At 36.5% G+C, this 20,058-nt stretch overlaps 2 protein-coding genes across 3 annotated transcripts; both read right to left on the bottom strand.

Moving 5' to 3' along the window:
* Positions 1-3,224: 3,224 nt before the first annotated feature.
* On the bottom strand, positions 3,225-13,239 carry LOC131323954 (protein Rf1, mitochondrial-like). The gene is made up of 2 exons (XM_058355788.1): positions 10,934-13,239; positions 3,225-5,279 (listed from the first exon to the last, which is right to left on the bottom strand). Exons 1-2 carry the CDS (start codon positions 13,102-13,104, stop codon positions 3,638-3,640), a joined length of 3,813 nt encoding a protein of 1,270 aa, XP_058211771.1. The 5' UTR covers positions 13,105-13,239; the 3' UTR covers positions 3,225-3,637.
* LOC131322190 (putative pentatricopeptide repeat-containing protein At1g12700, mitochondrial) lies at positions 10,425-18,959 on the bottom strand. 2 transcript variants are annotated; one of them, XM_058353429.1, is made up of 2 exons: positions 17,325-18,936; positions 10,425-10,499 (listed from the first exon to the last, which is right to left on the bottom strand). In XM_058353429.1, the coding sequence occupies exon 1, from the start codon at positions 18,914-18,916 to the stop codon at positions 17,483-17,485; it is 1,434 nt and encodes a 477-aa protein (XP_058209412.1). In that variant the 5' UTR covers positions 18,917-18,936; the 3' UTR covers positions 10,425-10,499; positions 17,325-17,482. The 2 variants fall into 2 exon arrangements, with proteins under 2 accessions (XP_058209412.1, XP_058209411.1); XM_058353428.1 differs by lacking the exon at positions 10,425-10,499 and adding an exon at positions 16,352-16,592 and having other exon boundaries at positions 17,235-18,959.
* Positions 18,960-20,058: the final 1,099 nt, after the last annotated feature.

Here is a 20,058-nt window from a genome sequence, read left to right as displayed (position 1 = left end):
GATAACAATGGATTTTCTGGACTTTGGAACAAGATGTTATCGATAACAAGGAAAATATTATCGATAACAATGGCCTTCGAACAGATTTTTAACAGATTCTTATGGGTTTCTCAGCAGCAACGACATCAACAACAACAACAACGGTCACAAACAAGAATCAAGCTACAAGAATCATGTTATAAAACATATATCGAAAGTTAGAACTCACCACCTCAAGATTAAAGAACGAATTCAAAGGGTTTTTCTAAGCCCTAGCCCCAAATCTCGAAACTGGATGGAATATTCCTCCATCGAGCTTAATCCGACAAGAAACGAGCTCCAATACGTGTAGGAATAAAAGATTGGAGGTAGTTTTGTGTGAGTTTTTGGGTTATTTGGTTGGAATTTTGAATGAGAGTGAGAGTGAGAGCGGGAGGCGAGAGAGGGAGATGGACGGGAGAGTGAGAAGAGGAAAATGGGGAAAGTTATTCCCTGCACACTCACACACATGCTAAATACACACTACACACACATCACACACTTACCCTTCAAGTATAACACCTCAACACATTAGTCCCAAATCTCAATATTCCAAACTAATTTCCTCCTTTTTATTTCTTATAAAACATTTAAACAACTTTTACAAATTTACGGGTCTCTACAGCCACTATGAGCACTTTTTGAGAAAAATATTGTTAACTTTAGCAACCCTATGATTTTGGTTATTCCACTGTGAATGCTCTTAAAAGAGAATAAACATTATCATATTTTTTATTGGTTGAAATAGCGTGGATCCTATTACAAAATAATGTCATGCTTATCAAAAAAGTGTATTGCATAGGTGTAATTTACACTATTTCAACCGATAAGAGGGAGAATAACGATCACCCTCTTTAAAGGAGAGTGTTAGTAGTAGAATTAGTTATCCTATCATTGGAGGAGTGCAATTTTGTTCACTCTCCTTGAATATTATCCTCCATCTTATTGGTTCAAATGGTATAGGTCTTATCCCTGTAATACATTTTTTTGTAAACATGACATCACTTTGTGAAGAGTCCACGACCAACAAACCAGGTCATTGGTCAATTTGGACTTGTTTTGCAAGAGGCTTTTCGGAGTTATTGGATCGTTAATCCACTTTTAGCGATCAGTAGTTTGTGTGTCTAGTAGTAATAAATAAATCAATCTTGAGCGACCTTGAATTTAACAAACAAATACATATTCCAACTCGAATAATTTGGTTTATGCATTCTTGCATTTTTGTAAACTTGACTAGTACGAAGTATTTCTCATTTCTCCAAGAGCCCCATTGGACCGTATGAATTGGTGAGAAAAAAAGGTATGCCGAGGTTTCTCACCAAATTTCACCTAAAAAAGGACCATTTCTACGGGCAATTGTCCTAATTGTTGTTCTAGACTTTTCCTAATTCTTATTTTTTGACTGGTTAAATCAAGTCACATGAAAACCCAAGTACCGAATTCATCCAGTTGTGATGAATGAAAAAAAGAAGATAAGCAATAAAGAAAAACAACACATACATTAAGATCGATCCCATTAGTTAAACGGATTTATGTATTTATGTTATTTTGAGTTTTAATGTATTTATTTGATTATGCATGTGTATTTACAATTTTTCTCGCATGCACGGTCGCCCTTGCGTGGTGAAATTACTGGCTCCGTCCCTGTTCCTATCTAATCCGCGTATAATCCCGATCGAAGAAAAAACCTAATACATACAAGAGCTGATTGATAAGAAAACTATCCCAATTTGAATTTTTTATAGCTCAAGCAATAACCTATGCAAACAGGGTTATTGAACTTCTATAACGAACTACACATGTTTCAAAAATGTTTCAGAAAGGACTTAGCAAGCTTTATACTGCATTAATCACCGTAACTAATAAGCAAAGAGAAATACAAGTACCTGAAAATTATCCTTTAGTCTTGAAAGGAACATAGTTCCTGTGGAGTAGTTTCCACAAGTTAGAAGGCAAACTTGGCGACTTCAATAGACGCATTATTATTATTTTTTTATAAGCTTCAAACCATTAATACAATACTACCGCATACCTGTGCCTAAAGCCACATCTATTCAATTTTGTTTCGAGCTTTTTTAGCAAGTGTGGGCACAAAATGAAATGGAAAATAATTTTTTGGTCAAAAAGTTAGTAGAAATGGAGAGTGACAAACGGCTACAGATTCGAAAGATTGACAAAAAGTTTTTATCTTTTAAAGTAACCTAAAAAGTTTCTAACAAATAAAAAGAGAAAAATGATAGGTTCCTCCGCGGGACGAGTATTCCTTAATTGCAACTACAATTCCTCGTACTACAATCATTCATTGGAATACCCCAACTCTATTCCGCAGATTCCAACTACGCAAAAAACAGTAACCCGAGCATATCTGCTGAAACAAAGTAAAAACACGGAAAACAAATTCATGAAGATTTTCTTTTTTTTTTTTTTTTTGATCAACATGAAGATTTTCTAAAGGTTATATACTTCCCGATTTTTGCAAAAAAAGTAGCATTTTGCCCAATAATAAATGAAAAGCTTAGATTTCTTTCTTTCTCACAGAAATCACAGGAACAAATGCTCTGCACCGTATCAAAATGAAAACCACAGGTGCACAATTTAAAGCTCTATCAATGTGCCAAAACTGAATTAAAAGACGCAAGTGAGTATGCTTTCTGATTGCAAATCAAATATCCAGTGCTCCTCCCTTAAAACTTTAGCTTCGCGCAGAATGCCATATTACAACTCCAGCGGGAATTTGAAAGATACCACTGAGACTATCTTCATGCTGAAACCTCAACATGTGTGTCTGAGTGCGCACGCGCACGTGTGTCCAATAGATAAACCTGGTCCAGCCCTGTTATGTACAAATCAAAATAGGTATAGAGACTAGAAGATGAATACCAGTTCTCATGTGATAGATAAGCATTACGAAAGGGTTTTAAACATCTCCCAAAATATTCAAATTTCGTCATTCTTAGGGATGACCTCAACTATCTCTCTTCCTATTTGTATAAGCGGTGTAAAAGCCTTAGAACGGTTCATCTACTAGTACTCGCCTCGGTGTTTTGTGAAAGTATTGGTCCAAGCTAAAGGCTTAACTATGGATGTCTATGAACCACCTCAAGGCAGCAATGGGAGAAGAAAGACCAAGAATAAACAGTTGAGGTTTCTCCACAGAGAGGACAGATAAAATGGAAAATAGAGTCTATCAGTGTCCAAGAGAGAACGGGAAATAAAAACACAATTGTTTTGGCTCCAAAAGGTGATATGCAGAAAGTTAAAGAATCACATTGGAAATTTAAAATTAACAAGAAATGAAAAGGCAAAAGCAAAAAAGAGTATCACATAATAATGACTACATATTTTAGGAATGGAACTTTATCTTCACAGATACACCCTGAATCAAGGCGGTATAAGTAAGAACAACATGATGAAGGCCCTTTTCTCTCATTTCAAAAAAGCGATGCATCGCCTAGACTATTTTCATGTTCTTGCCATATCCATTTCTTAAAATGGTGAAGTTAATGGCATCAGGTTGAATGCCTCTATCCGCCATGGTATTCAACACTCCCATTGCCTTATCCATTTGGCCTTGCAAACGATATCCTGTCATTAAAGTATTGTATGAGATTAGATTAGATTAGATTACATCAGGATCCACACCTCTTTGAATCATACTTTCAATTACTTCCTCTGCCTCTTTTACCATCCCTGCCTCGGTAAGTCCATCCATAAAGACATGGAATGTCTCAATATCTGGAGAAATACCAGTACCCAACATTTCTCTAAACACTCTTGTAACCTCCTTCCACCGGCCAAAATGACATAAGCCACGAATCAAAGTGTCATACGTAACAACATCTAGGGGGAGGCATTTTTCATTCATTTCTAAAAAGAGATGCATAGCCTCATCTATTTTCATGTTCTTGAAGTATCCATTAATTAAAGTGGTGTAGCTCTGAATGTCAGCTTGAATGCCCCTATCCACCATGGTATTCATCACTCTCATTGCCTTATCCATCTGGCCTTGTAAACAATATCCATGTATTAGAGAATTGTACGTGATTACATTAGGATTCACGCCTCTTTGAATCAAGCTTTCAATTACTTCCTCTGCCTCTTTTACCTTCCCTTCCTTCGTAAGTGCATCGACCAAGACACTGAAGGTAACGATGTCTGGAGAAATACGACTATCCAACATTTCTCCCAACATTCCATTGGCTTCCTTCCACCGGCCAGACTTAATTAAACCATGAATCAAAGAGCTATAAGTAACAACATCTGGGTGAACCCCTTTCTCTTTCATTTCGTAAAAAAGGTTCAAAGCATCATCCACCATTCCCTTCTTGCAATGACCGTCGATGATTGTGCTATACACAACCATGTCCGGTTTACAACTTCCCTCATCCATGATCCTGAGCCACCTAACAGCCTCATCTATTTTCATGTTCTTGCAATATCCATTAATTAAAGTGCTGTAGTTCTGAATGTCAAGTTGAATGCCCCTATCCACCATGGTGTTCATCACTCTTATTGCCTCATCCATCTGGCCTTGCAAACAATATCCATGTATTAGAGAATTGTATGTGATTACAGTAGGAGAAATACAAATATCTAACATTTCTCCCAAAATTCCATTAGCTTCCTTCCACCGGCCAGACTTATTTAAACCATCAATCAAACAGTTATAAGTAACAACATTTGGTTGAACCCCTTTCTCTTTCATTTCATAAAAAAGTTTCAAAGCATCATCCACCATTCCCTTCTTGCAATGACCATCAATGATTGTGTTATACACAAACATGTTCGGTTTACAACTTCCCTCTTCCATGATCCTAAGCCACCTAACAGCCTCATCTATTTTCATGTTCTTGCAATATCCATTAATTAAAGTGCTGTAGTTCTGAATGTTAAGTTGAATGCCCCTATCCACCATGGTATTCATCACTCTCATTGCCTCATTCATCTGGCCTTGCAAACAATATCCATATATTAGAGAATTGTATGTGATTACATTAGGATTCACGCCTCTTTGAATCAGGCTTTCAATTACTTCCTCTGCCTCTTTTACCTTCCCTTCCTTCGTAAGTGCATCGACCAAGACACTGAAGGTAATGATGTCTGGAGAAATACGAATATCCAACATTTCTCCCAACATTCCATGAGCTTCCTTCCACCGGCCAGACTTATTTAAACCATTAATCAAAGAGCTATAAGTAACAACATCTGGGTGAACCCCTTTCTCTTTCATTTCGTAAAAAAGGTTCAAAGCATCATCCACCATTCCCTTCTTGCAATGACCATCGATGATTGTGTTATACACAACTATGTTCGGTTTACAACTTCCCTCTTCCATGATCCTAAGCCACCTAACAGCCGCTCCCGTGTTTCCCTTCTTGCAGAGCCCATTAATAACTGTCCCATACATAACCTCGTTGGGCTCAATCTCTCTCCTCTTCATTAACTTCTCGAATAACTCCAAGGCCTCGGGAACTTTATCTTCTAAAATAAGTCCCTTTAACAGCGTGGTAAAGCTGCCAACATCCGGTTTAAAACCGTGTTTGAAGATGCCGCCTAACAGAGAGAACCCGAAACCAACTCGATTCACGCTACAGTAACAGTTAATTGCGATGTTCAAGGTATAAAAATTTACACGAACGCCTCGTAACTGCAACTTTTCGAAATGAGAAAGAGCCTCCGTGTAATGACGCCTTTTCGCAAGAGTCCCTAACGCCGTGGAGATACTAAAAATGGGCGGAAAAGGTCGGGTTCGGGGGATCCGATTGAGAAACTCGCGAGCTTCTTGGAGTCCATTGGGGTTAAGAACAGAGGTCTTTTTTCTCGGCTGTGGTGGGCGGTTTTCTGGACTCGTAGTTGGAGAACTAGGGTTTCTAGAGTGAGAATGAGTACGAAAGGAAACAGTCAGAGATGGGTGTGGAGGTAGAGAGAGAAGATTACCTTTTGGGGAATTGGAAGAGTGCATGGGACTGATTGCAGAAGAGACACCAACCTGAGACATCATCTTCTCTTTTCTTCTTCTCTGTGGAATGTGCGGAGTCCTCCTCTTTGCAATCTCTCAACTTATCACCATTTTCTTCTATGTGGAAGTAGAATTTTTTAAAGAAGATGGTTTTCACCTTGTATCCAACAGCAATTTCTTTTTGTGTTTTTAACCATGTGAAATTACTATATTATCCTTACCTATATTACTATATTATCCATGTGAAATTACTCGTCGTGCTTATCAAAGAGTGTATTACAGTGATAGAATCTATATCATTTCAACCGATAAGAGGGACGGTAAGATTCACCCTCTCTTAAAGAGTGTGTTGGTAGTAGAATTAGTTATCGTTGGAGTAGTGTAATTTTGTTCACCCTCCTAAAAGATGGTGAACATTATTCTCCTTCTTATTGATTGAGATTGTGTAAGTCTCACTCCTGTTATACACTTTTTGGTAAGTATGATAACATTTTATAATGAAATTCATATTATTTCGACCAATAAAAAAAATGATGTTACTCACCTCTTAAACAAAGAGGGAACAAGACTCAACTCTGGAAAGTCCACGACCAACCAGGTCACCAGTCAATTTGGACTTGTTTTGCAATAGGCTTTTCGGAGTTCTCGGATTGTCAAATCCACTTTTGACCGTTCGGCTAAATAAGTCACTTGGCTTATTTTTTTATTCTTATTCAATTTTTTTCGCATTTGTTAGTTTTTTGTCAATTTTTTAGGAATTATTGCTTCTTCATGACAAGAGGAATCTAAAAAGTAATAAATTACGATCGAAATCCATTTGTTTTGAATAAAGACGAAAAAATTGACTTATTGGCTTATTTTTGTCTTTATTCAAAAATATTAGGTTTCGATCATAATTTTTTACTTTTTAGATTCCTTTCGTCATGATGAAGCAATAATCCCCAAAAAATTGACGAAAAACTAACATATACGAAAAAAATTTGAATAAAGACAAAAATATAAGCCACTTGACTTTAGCCGAACAGCCACTGCCGAACGGCCACTAGTATCATCATTTTGTGTTTCTAACTAATAAATAAAGGAAAATAATTTTGGCACTCTAAAATTTATTTTTTAGTGTACCTTGCTATGTATAATTTTCACACTAAAAGATAATTTTTGGAGTGCCATCGTAAAAAATTAGAGTGCCAAAATCATTTGCCATACTAAATCAATCTTGAACGACCTTGAATTTAACGAACAAATACATATTCCAACTCGAGTAATTTGGCTCATGCATTTTTGTAAACTTAGTTTTTTTGTGTATTTTATTCATTTTATTCTAAATTTTTAGTAATTTGGTTCATGCATTCTTGCAATTTTTGTAAACTTAATTTTTTTTCCGTATTTTATTCATTTTTTTTCTAAATTTTTATTAAACTTGCCTGATATATTTTGGATTGATGATCCATCACGACCAAAGGAGTCTAAAAAGGAAAAATTATGACCAAGTATCAAACATTTGTCTTTTTGTCTAAAATGTCGTCTTACATAAATTTGTTTCAACAATGGTCCATATTTCTATATTTTTCAGATTTCTCTCTTCGAGACAGATGATTAATCCTAAAAATTATAACGAAAAGTTAAACAAAAAGTAATGAAAAATTAAAAAAATACTGAAAAAATTTTTGGACAAAAAAGTTTACAAGAATGCTATCTAAGATACACAAATACTCCTATAAGTTATTGCAGCTGGGAGGATTGGATGAGATCACTCAATTATAAGTACATAAAAATGACCGACTCAACATTGTGACCAACTCAGCATTCTGACATCGCATTTTTACTCCATAGACACAAGTGCGGGATAAAAGAGTTCTTTAAAACCTTGTTCTTCAGCCTTTCCAAGCCTATATGATCTGAAAATTACGTGAAGGGAAAATAAGAGTACTTGGGTTTCAAGCAGGATGCAATGCGTCCCGAAAGGAGACACTTATCATTTCATTGTTTACAAGAATCATTTTCTATCATAGAAATCTTTCCCAAAATGATGCATGGTCTTTTAGCTTAAACCAACATAGATAATAGATATTAACCAAAATCCAAATGAAAGGAAGAGTACGGAGTTTACTAACAAATCACCCTCTCTACAACTTCAGAAAGCTAAGAATGTCCCGCATCCGGGGATGCTGCCAAGCAAGAGTGTTTGGTAGCGGTGCCGAGCAGCTGATCCGACCGTTCATGTCGACAATCAACGACTTGGATCTTAATTCAAGCAACAGATGGTTCAATTAGAAAAGAACTGAACTATATATTAAACGACGGTAAAGGGGGAGTGAAAGAAGACAACTTGTGAACAACTTAAGAGATCAACTAGTACGGAGTATTTCTCATTTCTCCAAAAGCCCCATTGGACCGTATGAATTGGTGAGAAAAAAAGGTATGTCGAGGTTTCTCACCAAATTTCACCTAAAAAGGGACCATTTTCTACCGGCAATTGTCCTAATTGTTGTTCTAGACTTCTCCTAATTCTTATTTTTTGACCGGTAAAATCAAATAATATAAAAACCCAAGTACCGAATTCGTCAAGTTGTGATGAAAGAAAAAGGAGAAGATGAACAATAAAGAAAAACAAGACACACACATCAAGATCGATCCCATTAGTTAAACCGATTTACGTATTTATGTTATTTTGAGTTTTAATGTATTTACTTGATTATGCATGTGTATTTATATTTTTTCTCGCATGCATGGTCGCCCCTGCGTGGTGAAATTATTGGCTCCGTCCCTGTTCCTATCTAATCTGCGTATAATCCCAATCGAAGAAAAAACCTAATACATGCAAGAGCTGATTGATAAGAAAACTATCCCAATTTGAATTTTTATAGCTCAGGCAATAACCTATGCAAACAGGGTTATTGAACTTCTATAACGAACTACACATCTGTTTCAGAAAGGACATAGTATGCTTTATACTGCATTGATCACCATAACTACTAAGCAAAGAGAAATACAAGTACCTGAAAATTATCCTTTAGTCTTGAAAGGAACATAGTTACTGCAGAGTAGTTTCCACAAGTTAGAGGGCAAACTTGGCTACTTCAATAGACGCATTATTATTATTTTTTTATAAGCTTCAAACCCATTAATACAATACTACCACATACCTGTGCCTAAAGCCACATCTATTCAATTTTGTTTCGAGCGTTTTTAGCAAGTGTGGGCACAAAATGAAATGGAAAATAATTTTTTGGTCAAAAAGTTAGTAGAAATGGAGAGTGACAAACGGCTACAGATTCGAAAGATTGACAAAAGGTTTTTATCTTTTAAAGTAACCTAAAAAGTTTCTAACAAATAAAAAGAGAAAAATGATAGGTTCCTCCGCGGGACGAGTATTCCTTAATTGCAACTACAATTCCTCGTACTACAATCATTCATTGGAATACCCCAACTCTATTCCACAGATTCCAACTACGCAAAAAACAGTAACCCGAGCATATCTGCTGAAACAAAGTAAAAACACGGAAAACAAATTCATGAAGATTTTCTAAAGGTTATATACTTACCGATTTTTGCAAAGTAGCATTTTGCCCAATAATAAATGGAAAGCTTAGATTTCTTTCTTTCTCACAGAAATCACAGGAACAAATGCTCTGCACCGTATCAAAATGAAAACCACAGGTGCACAAATTAAAGCTCTATCAATGTGCCAAAACTGAATTAAAAGACGCAAGTGAGTATGCTTTCTGATTGCAAATCAAATATCCAGTGCTCCTCCCTTACAACTTTAGCTTCGCGCAGAATGCCATATTACAACTCCAGCAGGAATTTGAAAGATACCACCGAGACTATCTTCATGCTGAAACCTCAACATGTGTGTCTGAGTGCGCGTGCGCACGTGTGTCCATTAGATAAACCTGGTCCAGCCCTGTTATGTACAAATCAAAACAGGTATAGAGACTAGAAGATGAATACCAGTTCTCATGTGATAGATAAGCATTACAAAAGGGTTTTAAACATCTCCCAAAATATTCAAATTTCGTCATTCTTACGGATGACCTCAACTATCTCCCTTCCTATTTGGATAAGAGGTGAAAAAGCCTTAGAACGGTTCATCTCCTAGTACTCGCCTCGGTGTCTTGTGAAAGTATCGGTCCAAGCTAAAGGCTTAACTATGTATGTCTATGAACCACCTCAAGGCAGCAATGGGAGAAGAAAGACCAAGAATAAACAGTTGAGGTTTCTCCACAGAAAGGACAGAAAATGGAAAACAGATTCTATCAGTGTCCAAGAGAGAACGGGAAATTAAACACAATTGTTTCGGCTCCAAAAGGTGATATGCAGAAAGTTAAAGAATCACATTGGAAATTTAAAATTAACAAGAAACGAAAAGGCAAAAGCAAAAAAGAGTATCACATAATAATGACTACATATTTTAGGAATGGAACTTTATCTTCACAGATACACCTTGAATCAAGGCGGTATAAGTAAGAACAACATGATGAAGGCCTTTTTCTCTCATTTCAAAAAAGCGATGCATCGCCTAGACTATTTTCATGTTCTTGCCATATCCATTTCTTAAAATGGTGAAGCAATGGCATCAGGTTGAATGTCTCTATCCGCCATGGTATTCAACACCCCCATTGCCTTATCCATTTGGCCTTGCAAACGATATCCTTTCATTAAAGTATTGTATGAGATTAGATTACATTAGGATCCACACCTCTTTGAATCATACTTTCAATTACTTCCTCTGCCTCTTTTACCATCCCTGCCTCGGTGAGTCCATCAATAAAGACATTGAATGTCTCAATATCTGGAGAAATACCAGTACCCAACATTTCTCCAAACACTCTTGTAACCTCCTTCCACCGGCCAAAATGACATAAGCCACGAATCAAAGTGTTATACGTAACAACATCTAGGGGGAGGCACTTTTCATTCATTTCTGAAAAGAGATGCATAGCCTCATCTGTTTTCATGTTCTTGAAGTATCCATTAATTAAAGTGGTGTAGCTCTGAATGTCAGCTTGAATGCCCCTATCCACCATGGTATTCATCACTCTCATTGCCTTATCCATCTGGCCTTGCAAACAATATCCATGAATTAGAGAATTGTACGTGATTACATCAGGATTCACGCCTCTTTGAATCAAGCTTTCAATTACTTCCTCTGCCTCTTTTACCTTCCCTTCCTTCGTAAGTGCATCGACCAAGACATTGAAGGTAATGATGTCTAGAGAAATACGACTATCCAACATTTCTCCCAACATTCCATCGGCTTCCTTCCATCGGCCAGACTTAATTAAACCATGAATCAAAGAGCAATAAGTAACAACATCTGGATGAACCCCTTTCTCTTTCATTTCGTAAAAAAGGTTCAAAGCATCATCCACCATTCCCTTCTTGCAATGACCGTCGATGATTGTGCTATAGACAACCATGTTCGGTTTACAACTTCCCTCTTCCATGATCCTAAGCCACCTAACAGCCTCATCTATTTGAAGGTTCTTGCAGTATCCATTAATTAAAGTGCTGTAGCTCTGAATGTCAAGTTGAATGCCCCTATCCACCACGGTATTCATCACTCTCATTGCCTTATCCATCTGGCCTTGCAAACAATATCCATGAATTAGAGAATTGTACGTGGTTACATCAGGATTCACGCCTCTTTGAATCAAGCTTTCAATTACTTCTTCTGCCTCTTTTACCTTCCCTTCCTTCGTAAGTTCATCGACCAAGACACTGAAGGTAATGATGTCTGGAGAAATACGACTATCCAACATTTCTCCCAACATTCCATTGGCTTCCTTCCACCGGCCAGACTTATTTAAGCCATGAATCAAAGAGCTATAAGTAACAACATCTGGGTGAACCCCTTTCTCTTTCATTTCGTAAAAAAGGTTCAAAGCATCATCCACCATTCCCTTCTTGCAATGACAGTCGATGATTGTGCTATACACAACCATGTTTGGTTTACAACTTCCCTCTTCCATGATCCTAAGCCACCTAACAGCCTCATCTATTTTCATGTTCTTGCAATATCCATTAATTAAAGTGCTGTAGCTCTGAATGTCAAGTTGAATGCCCCTATCCACCACGGTATTCATCACTCTCATTGCCTTATCCATTTGGCCTTGCAAACAATATCCATGAATTAGAGAATTGTACGTGATTACATCAGGATTCACGCCTCTTTGAATCAAGCTTTCAATTACTTCCTCTGCCTCTTTTACCTTCCCTTCCTTCGTAAGTGCATCGACCAAGACACTGAAGGTAATGATGTTCGGAGAAATACAAATATCTAACATTTCTCCCAAAATTCCATTAGCTTCCTTCCACCGGCCAGACTTATTTAAACCATCAATCAAACAGTTATAAGTAACAACATTTGGTTGAACCCCTTTCTCTTTCATTTCATAAAAAAGTTTCAAAGCATCATCCACCATTCCCTTCTTGCAATGACCGTCGATGATTGTGCTATACACAACCATGTTCGGTTTACAACTTCCCTCTTCCATGATCCTAAGCAACCTAACAGCCGCTCCCATGTTTCCCTTCTTGCAGAGCCCATTAATAACTGTACCATACATAACCTCGTTGGGCTCAACCTCTCTCCTCCTCATTAACTTCTCGAATAACTCCACGGCCTCGGGAACTTTATCTTCTAAAATAAGTCCCTTTAATAGCGTGGTAAAGCTGCCAACATCCGGTTTAAAACCGTGTTTGAAGATGCCGCCTAACAGAGAGAACCCGAAACCAACTCGATTCACGCTACAGTAACAGTTAATTGCGATGTTCAAGGTATAAAAATTTACACGAACGCCTCGTAACTGCAACTTTTCGAAATGAGAAAGAGCCTCCGTGTAATGACGCCTTTTCACAAGAGTCCCCAACGCCTTGGAGATACTAAAAATGGGCGGAAAAGGTTGGGTTCGGGGGATCCGATTGAGAAACTCGCGAGCTTCTTGGAGTCCATTGGGATTAAGAACAGAGGTCTTTTTTCTCGGCTGTGGTGGGCGGTTTTCTGGACTCGTAGTTGGAGAACTAGGGTTTCTAGAGTAAGAATGAATACGAAAGGAAACAGTCAGAGATGGGTGTGGAGGTAGAGAGAGAAGATTACCTTTTGGGGAATTGGAAGAGTCCATGGGACTGATTGCAGAAGAGACACCAAACTGAGGCATCATCTCCTCTTTTCTTCTTCTCTGTGGAATGTGCGGGGTCCTCCTCTTTGCAATCTCTCAACTTATCACCATTTTCTTCTCTGCGGTAGTAGATTTTTTTAAAGAAGATGGTTTTCACCTTTCACCTTGTATCCAACAGTAATTTCTTTTTGTGTTTTTAACCACGTGAAATTACTATATTATCCTTACCTATATTACTATACTATCTATGCGAAATTACTCATGATACTTTTCAAAAAGTGTATTACTGGGATGGAATTTACACTATTTTCAACCAATAAAATAGAGGGTAATATTCACCCTCTCTTAAAGAGATTGTTGGTTGTAGAATTAGTTTTCGTTGGAGGAGTACAATTTTGTTCACCCTTCTTAAAAGATCGCGAATATTACCTTCTCTCTTATTGATTGAAATTGTATAAGTCTCACCCATGTAATACATTTTTTGATAAGTATGACATCACTTTATGGTGAGATTCATACCATTTCTAGGAAGAATGATGTTGTTCATCACTTAAGTAGAGAGTAAACAAAACTCAACTCTCATTAGAGAGTCCATGACCACCAGGTCACTGGTCAATTTGGGCTTGTTTTGCAAGAGGCTTTTCTGTGTTCTCGGATTGTCAAATCCACTTTTAGCATCATCAGTTTGTGTTTCTAACCAAGAAATAAAGGAAAATAATTTTGCTACTCCAATTTTTGACGATAGCACTCTAAAATTTATTTTTTAGTATATCTTGCTATGCATAATTTTCACACTAAAAGATAAATTTTGAAGTGCCATCATAAAAAATTGGAGTGCCAAAATCATTTGCCATAATAAATCAATCTTGAACAACCTTGAATTTAACAAACAAATACATATTCCAACTTGAGTAATTTGGCTCATGCATTTTTGTAAACTTAATTTTTGTGTGTATTTTATTCATTTTTTTTCTAAATTTTTAGTAATTTGGTTCATGCATTCTTGCATTTTTATAAACTTAATTTTTTTTTGTGTTTTATTCATTTTTTTTTAATTTTTATTAAACTTGCCTGATACATTTTGGATTGATGATCCGTCACAACCAGAGGAGTCTAAAATGGAAAAATTATGACCAAAAGAAAAAAAAAAATCATTGAAGACAAAAAGTATCAAACAGTTATCTTTTTTGTTTAAAGTGTCGTCTTACATAAATTTGTTTCAATAATGGTCCATATTTCTATATTTTTCAGATTTCTTTCATTGAAACAGATGATTAATCCTAAAAATTATAACGAAAAGCTAAAAACAAAAAGTAATGAAAAATTAAAAAAAATACTGAAAAAAAATATTGGACAAAAAAGTTTACAAGAATGCTACCTTAGATACACAAATACTCCTATAAGGCTATAAGTTATTGCAGCTGGGAGGATTGGATAAGATCATTCAATTATAAGTATATAAGAGTGACCGACTCAACATTGTGACCAACTCAGCATTCTGACATCGTATTTTTACTCCATAGACATAAGTGTGGGATAAAAGAGTTCTTTTCAACCTTGTTCTTCAGCCTTTCCAAGCCCACCTGATCTGAAATTTACGTGAAGGGAAAATAAGAGTACTTGGGTTTCAAGCAGGATGCAATGCGTCCCGAAAGGAGACACCTATCATTGTTAACAAGAATCGTTTCCTGTCATAGAAATCTTTCCCAAAATGATGCATGGTCTTTTAGCTTGAACCAACATAGATATTAACCAAAATCCAAATGAAAGGAAGTGTATGGAGTTTACTCACAAATCACCCTCTCTACAACTTCAGAAAGCTAAGAATGTCGCGGACCCGGAGATGCTGCCAAGCGGGGGTGCTTGGTAGCGGTGCTGAGCAGCCAATCCGACTGTTCATCTCGGTAATCGACGGCTTGGATCTTACTTCAAGCAACAAATGGTTCAATTAGAAAAGAACTAAACTATATATTAAACGACGGTACAGGTTGAGTGAAAGAAGACAACTTGTGAACAACTTAAGAGATCAACTAGCACGGAGTATTTCTCATTTCTCCAAGAGCCCTGTTGGACCATATGAATTGGTGAGAAAATAAGGTATGTCGAGGTTTCTCACCAAATTTCACCTAAAAAGGACCATTTCTACAAGCAATTGTCCCAAGTGTTGTTCTAGATTTCTTCTAATTCTTTGTTTTTTGACAGGTAAAATCAAGTAACATGAAAGCCCCCATGTACTGAATTCGTCCAGTTGTAATGAATGAAAAAAAAGACGAACAATAAAGAAAAACAAGACACATACATCAAGATCGATCTCATTAAATAAACCGATTTACGTATTTATGTTATTTTGAGTTTTAATGTATTTACGTGATTATGCATGTGTATTTATATTTTTTTCTCGCATGCATGATCGCCCTTGCGTGGTCAAATTCCTGGTTTCATCCCTGTTCCTATCTAATCCGCATATAATCCCGATCGAAGAAAAAACAAAATACATACAAGAGCTGATTGATAAGAAAACCATCCCTATTTGAATTTTTATTATGGCTCAAGCAATAACCTATGCAAACAGGGTTATTGAACTTCTATAACGAACTGCACATATGTTTCAGAAAGGACTTAGTACACTTTATATACTGCATTGATCACCATAACTAATAAGCAAAGAGAAATACAAGTACCTGAAAATTATCCTTTAGTCTTGAAAGGAACATAGTTCCTACGGAGCAGTTTCCACAAGAGAGAGGGCAAACTTGGCTACTTCAATAGATGCATTATTATTTTTTTTTTGATAAGCTTCAAACCCATTAATACAATACTACCGCATACCCGTGCCTAAAGCCACATCTATTCAATTTCGTTTCGAGCGTTTTTAGCAAGTGTGAGCACAAAATAAAAGGGAAAATAATTTTTTGGTCAAAAAGTTAGTAGAAATGGAGAGTGACAAACGGCTACAGATTCGAAAGATTGGCAGCAGGTTTTTATCTTTTAAAGTAACCTAAAAAGTTTCTAACAAATAAAAAGAGAAAAAAGATAGGTTCCTCCGCAGGACGAGTATTCCTTAATTGCAACTACAATTCCTCATACTACAATCCTTCATTGCAATATCCCAACTCTATTCCGCAGATTCCAACTACGCAAAAAAAAGGAACCAGAGCATATCTACTGAAACAAAGTAAAAACATGGAAAACAAATTCATGAAGATTTTCTAAAGGTTATATACTTACCGTTTTTTGCAAAAAATTAGCATTTTGCACAATAATAAACAGGAAGCTTAGATTTCTTTCTTTCTCACAGAAATCACAAGAACAAATGAAAACCACAGGTGCTCAATTTAAAGCTCTATCAATGTGGCCAAAACTGAATTAAAAGATGCAAGTGAGTATGCTGCATATTGCTATTAGCTACAGTCCACAACAGATTACAAATTAAATATCCAGTGCTCCTCCCTTACAACTTTAGCTTCGTGCACAATGCCATATTAGAACTCCTGCAGGAATTTGAAAGATACCACTGAGATTATCTTCATGCTGAAACCTCAACATGTGTGTGTGTGCACGCGCTCACATGCGTGTGTGTACCCATTACATAAACCTGGTCCAGCCCTGTTATGCACAAATCAAAACAGGTATAGAGACTAGAAGATGAATACCAGTTCTCATGTGATAGATAAGCATTACGAAAGGGTTTTAAACATCTCCCAAAAAATTCAAATTTCGTCATTCTTAGGGATGACCTCAACTATCTCTCTTCCTATTTGTATAAGCGGTGAAAAAGCCTTAAAAAGGTTCATCTACTAGTACTCGCCTCGGTGTTTTGTGAAAGTATTGGTCCAAGCTAAAGGCTTAACTATGGATGTCTATGAACCACCTCAAGGCAGCAATGGGAGAAGAAAGAACAAGGATAAACAGTTAAAGTTTCTCCACAGAAGGGACAGATAAAATGTAAAACAGAGTTTATCAGTGTTCAAGATAGAACGGGAAACAAAACACAATTGTTTCAGCTCCAAAAGGTGATATCCAGAAAGTTAAAGAATCACATTGGAAATTTAAAATTACCAAGAAACGAAAAGGCAAAAGCAAAAAAGAGTATCACATAATAATGACTACATATTTTAGGAATGGAATTTTACCTTCACAGATACACCTTGAATCAAGGTGGTATAAATAAGAACAACATGATGAAGGCCTTTTCCTCTTATTTCAAAAAAGCGATGCATCACCTAGACTATTTTCATGTCCTTGCCATATCCATTTCTTAAAATGGTGAAGCTAATGGCATCAGGTTGAATGCCTCTATCCGCCATGGTATTCAACACTCCCATTGCCTTGTCCATTTGGCCTTGCAAACGATATCCTTTCATTAAAGTATTGTATGAGATTAGATTACATCAGGATCCACACCTCTTTGAATCATACTTTCAATTACTTCCTCTGCCTCTTTTACCATCCCTGCCTTGGTAAGTCCATCAATAAAGATATTGAATGTCTCAATATCTGGAGAAATACCAGCACCCAACATTTCTCCAAACACTCTTGTAACCTCCTTCCACCGGCCAAAATCACATAAGCCACGAATCAAAGTGTTATACGTAACAAAATCTAGGTGGAGGCATTTTTCATTCATTTCTGAAAAGAGATGCATAGCCTCATCTATTTTCATGTTCTTGAAGTATCCATCAATTAAAGTGCTGTAGCTATGAATGTCAGCTTGAATACCCCTATCCACCATGGTATTCATCACTCTCATTGCCTCATCCATCTGGCCTTGCAAACAATATCCATGTATTAGAGAATTGTACGTGATTACATTAGGATTCACGCCTCTTTGAATCAAGCTTTCAATTACTTCCTCTGCCTCTTTTAACTTCCCTTCCTTCGTAAGTGCATCGACCAAGACACTGAAGGTAATGATGTCTGGAGAAATACGAATATCCAACATTTCTCCCAACATTCCATTAGCTTCCTTCCACCGGCCAGACTTATTTAAACCATTAATCAAACAGTTATAAGTAACAACATTTGGTTGAACCCCTTTCTCTTTCATTTCGTAAAAAAGGTTCAAAGCATCATCCACCATTCCCTTCTTGCAATGACCGTCGATGATTGTGCTATACACAACTATGTTCGGTTTACAACTTCCCTCTTCCATGATCCTAAGCAACCTAACAGCCGCTCCCGTGTTTCCCTTCTTGCAAAGCCCATTAATAACTGTCCCATACATAAACTCGTTGGGCTCAATCTCTCTCCTCCTCATTAACATCTCGAATAACTCCACGGCCTCGGGAACGTTATCTTCTAAAATAAGTCCCCTTAACAGCGTGGTAAAGCTGCCAACATCCGGTTTAAAACCGTGTTTGAAGATGCTGCCTAGCAGAGAGAACCCGAAACCAACTCGATTCACGCGACAGTAACAGTTAATTGCGATGTTCAAGGTATAAAAATTTACACCAACGCTTCGTAACCGCAACTTTTCGAAAAGAGAGAGAGCCTCCGTGTAATGACCCCTTTTCGCAAGAGTCCCTAACGCCGTGGTGAAACTAAAAATGGGCGGAAAAGGTCGCGTTCGGGGGATCCGATTGGGAAACTCGCGAGCTTCTCGGAGTCCATTGGGGTTAACAGAGGTCCTTTTTCTCGGCTGTGGTGGGCGGTTTTCTGGACTCGTATTTGGAGAACTAGGGTTTCTAGAGTGAGAATGAGTACGAAAGGAAACAGTCAGAGATGGGTGTGGAGGTAGAGAGAGAAGATTACCTTTTGGGAAATTGGAAGAGTCCATGGGACTGATTGGAGAAAAGACACCAACCTGAGACATCATCGCCTCTTTTCTTCTTCTCTGTCCAAATTGGAAGAGTAGTAGAAAAGATGGTTTTCATGTCCCCAAAGTCGTAATTTCTCAACTTTTTTTTTTCAAAAAAAAATTAAAAACAGTAGAAGATGGTTTTCACCTTGTATCCAACAGCAATTTCTTTTTGTGTGTTTTATCAATGTGAAGATTATCCTTACCTATTGAATTAACTTTTCCATGTTAAGGGCAATTTAGTACTTTTACATGATCCCTCTTTTAATTGCTAACCTCATTCACGCTAGTGATTAACTTATGTACCATAATTTTTTGGTTTTGTCCTTATTTAAATTTTATTTTTTGCATTTGTTAGTTTTACGCTAAATTTAGCGACCTGATTTTGGTATAGATCTCACCTCTGTAATACATTTTTTTACGCTAAATTTTTTATGTGATATAGGTGAGTAAAGACGAGAAGAATCGGAAAAGTAAATAATTGTGAATTTTAAACAAGTATTTTGGAAAATATTCAAGAAAAAAATCCAAAAAATAATTTTTTGAGCTTTTCTTTGAATATTTTTTCCAAAATACTTGTGTAAAAGTTAAAATATTTTTCTTTTCCGATTCCTCTCGTTTTTACTCATCCATATCACATAAAGGTTTAGCGTAAAACTAACAAATGAAAAAAAAATTGAATAAAGGTAAAATCAGAAAATTATTCTACATAAATTAATCACTAGAGTAAACACCACATTTCAGGGTGTGTTTTTCGCAATACTATTGGACTACAGACTAATGGTAATAATCAAAATGTTTATGCTAAAATGTATTCCCTCCATCTCAAAATGTTAAACACTCTTTTTAGATAGTGCGTCATTTTCAATTGCCTATATGTTTCAGTGTGAATATTAAAAACTATGTAATATGAATCCTAATTGATGTAGATTTTGGTTAATTCTATTAAACAAAGTTTTCTAAATCACATAAATTTTTATAAATGAAAAAATATAAGTAATCTAAAAGGACACGCATTTCTAAAAGATCAAAGATTTTGGGACTGAAGGAGTATTTTAATTGCTGATAAAATAAAGGGAGTATTTTAATTGAAATATACGAGGAGAATAACATCTCTATAAATTTGTAAAGAAAATGTGCTTTAGTATGTTTAGTTTTTT

The sequence above is a fragment of the Rhododendron vialii genome, chromosome 4a (genome assembly GCF_030253575.1).
Source record: "Rhododendron vialii isolate Sample 1 chromosome 4a, ASM3025357v1".
Classification (NCBI taxonomy): Eukaryota; Viridiplantae; Streptophyta; class Magnoliopsida; order Ericales; family Ericaceae; genus Rhododendron; species Rhododendron vialii.
This window is presented reverse-complemented; position numbering and strand designations above follow the sequence as displayed.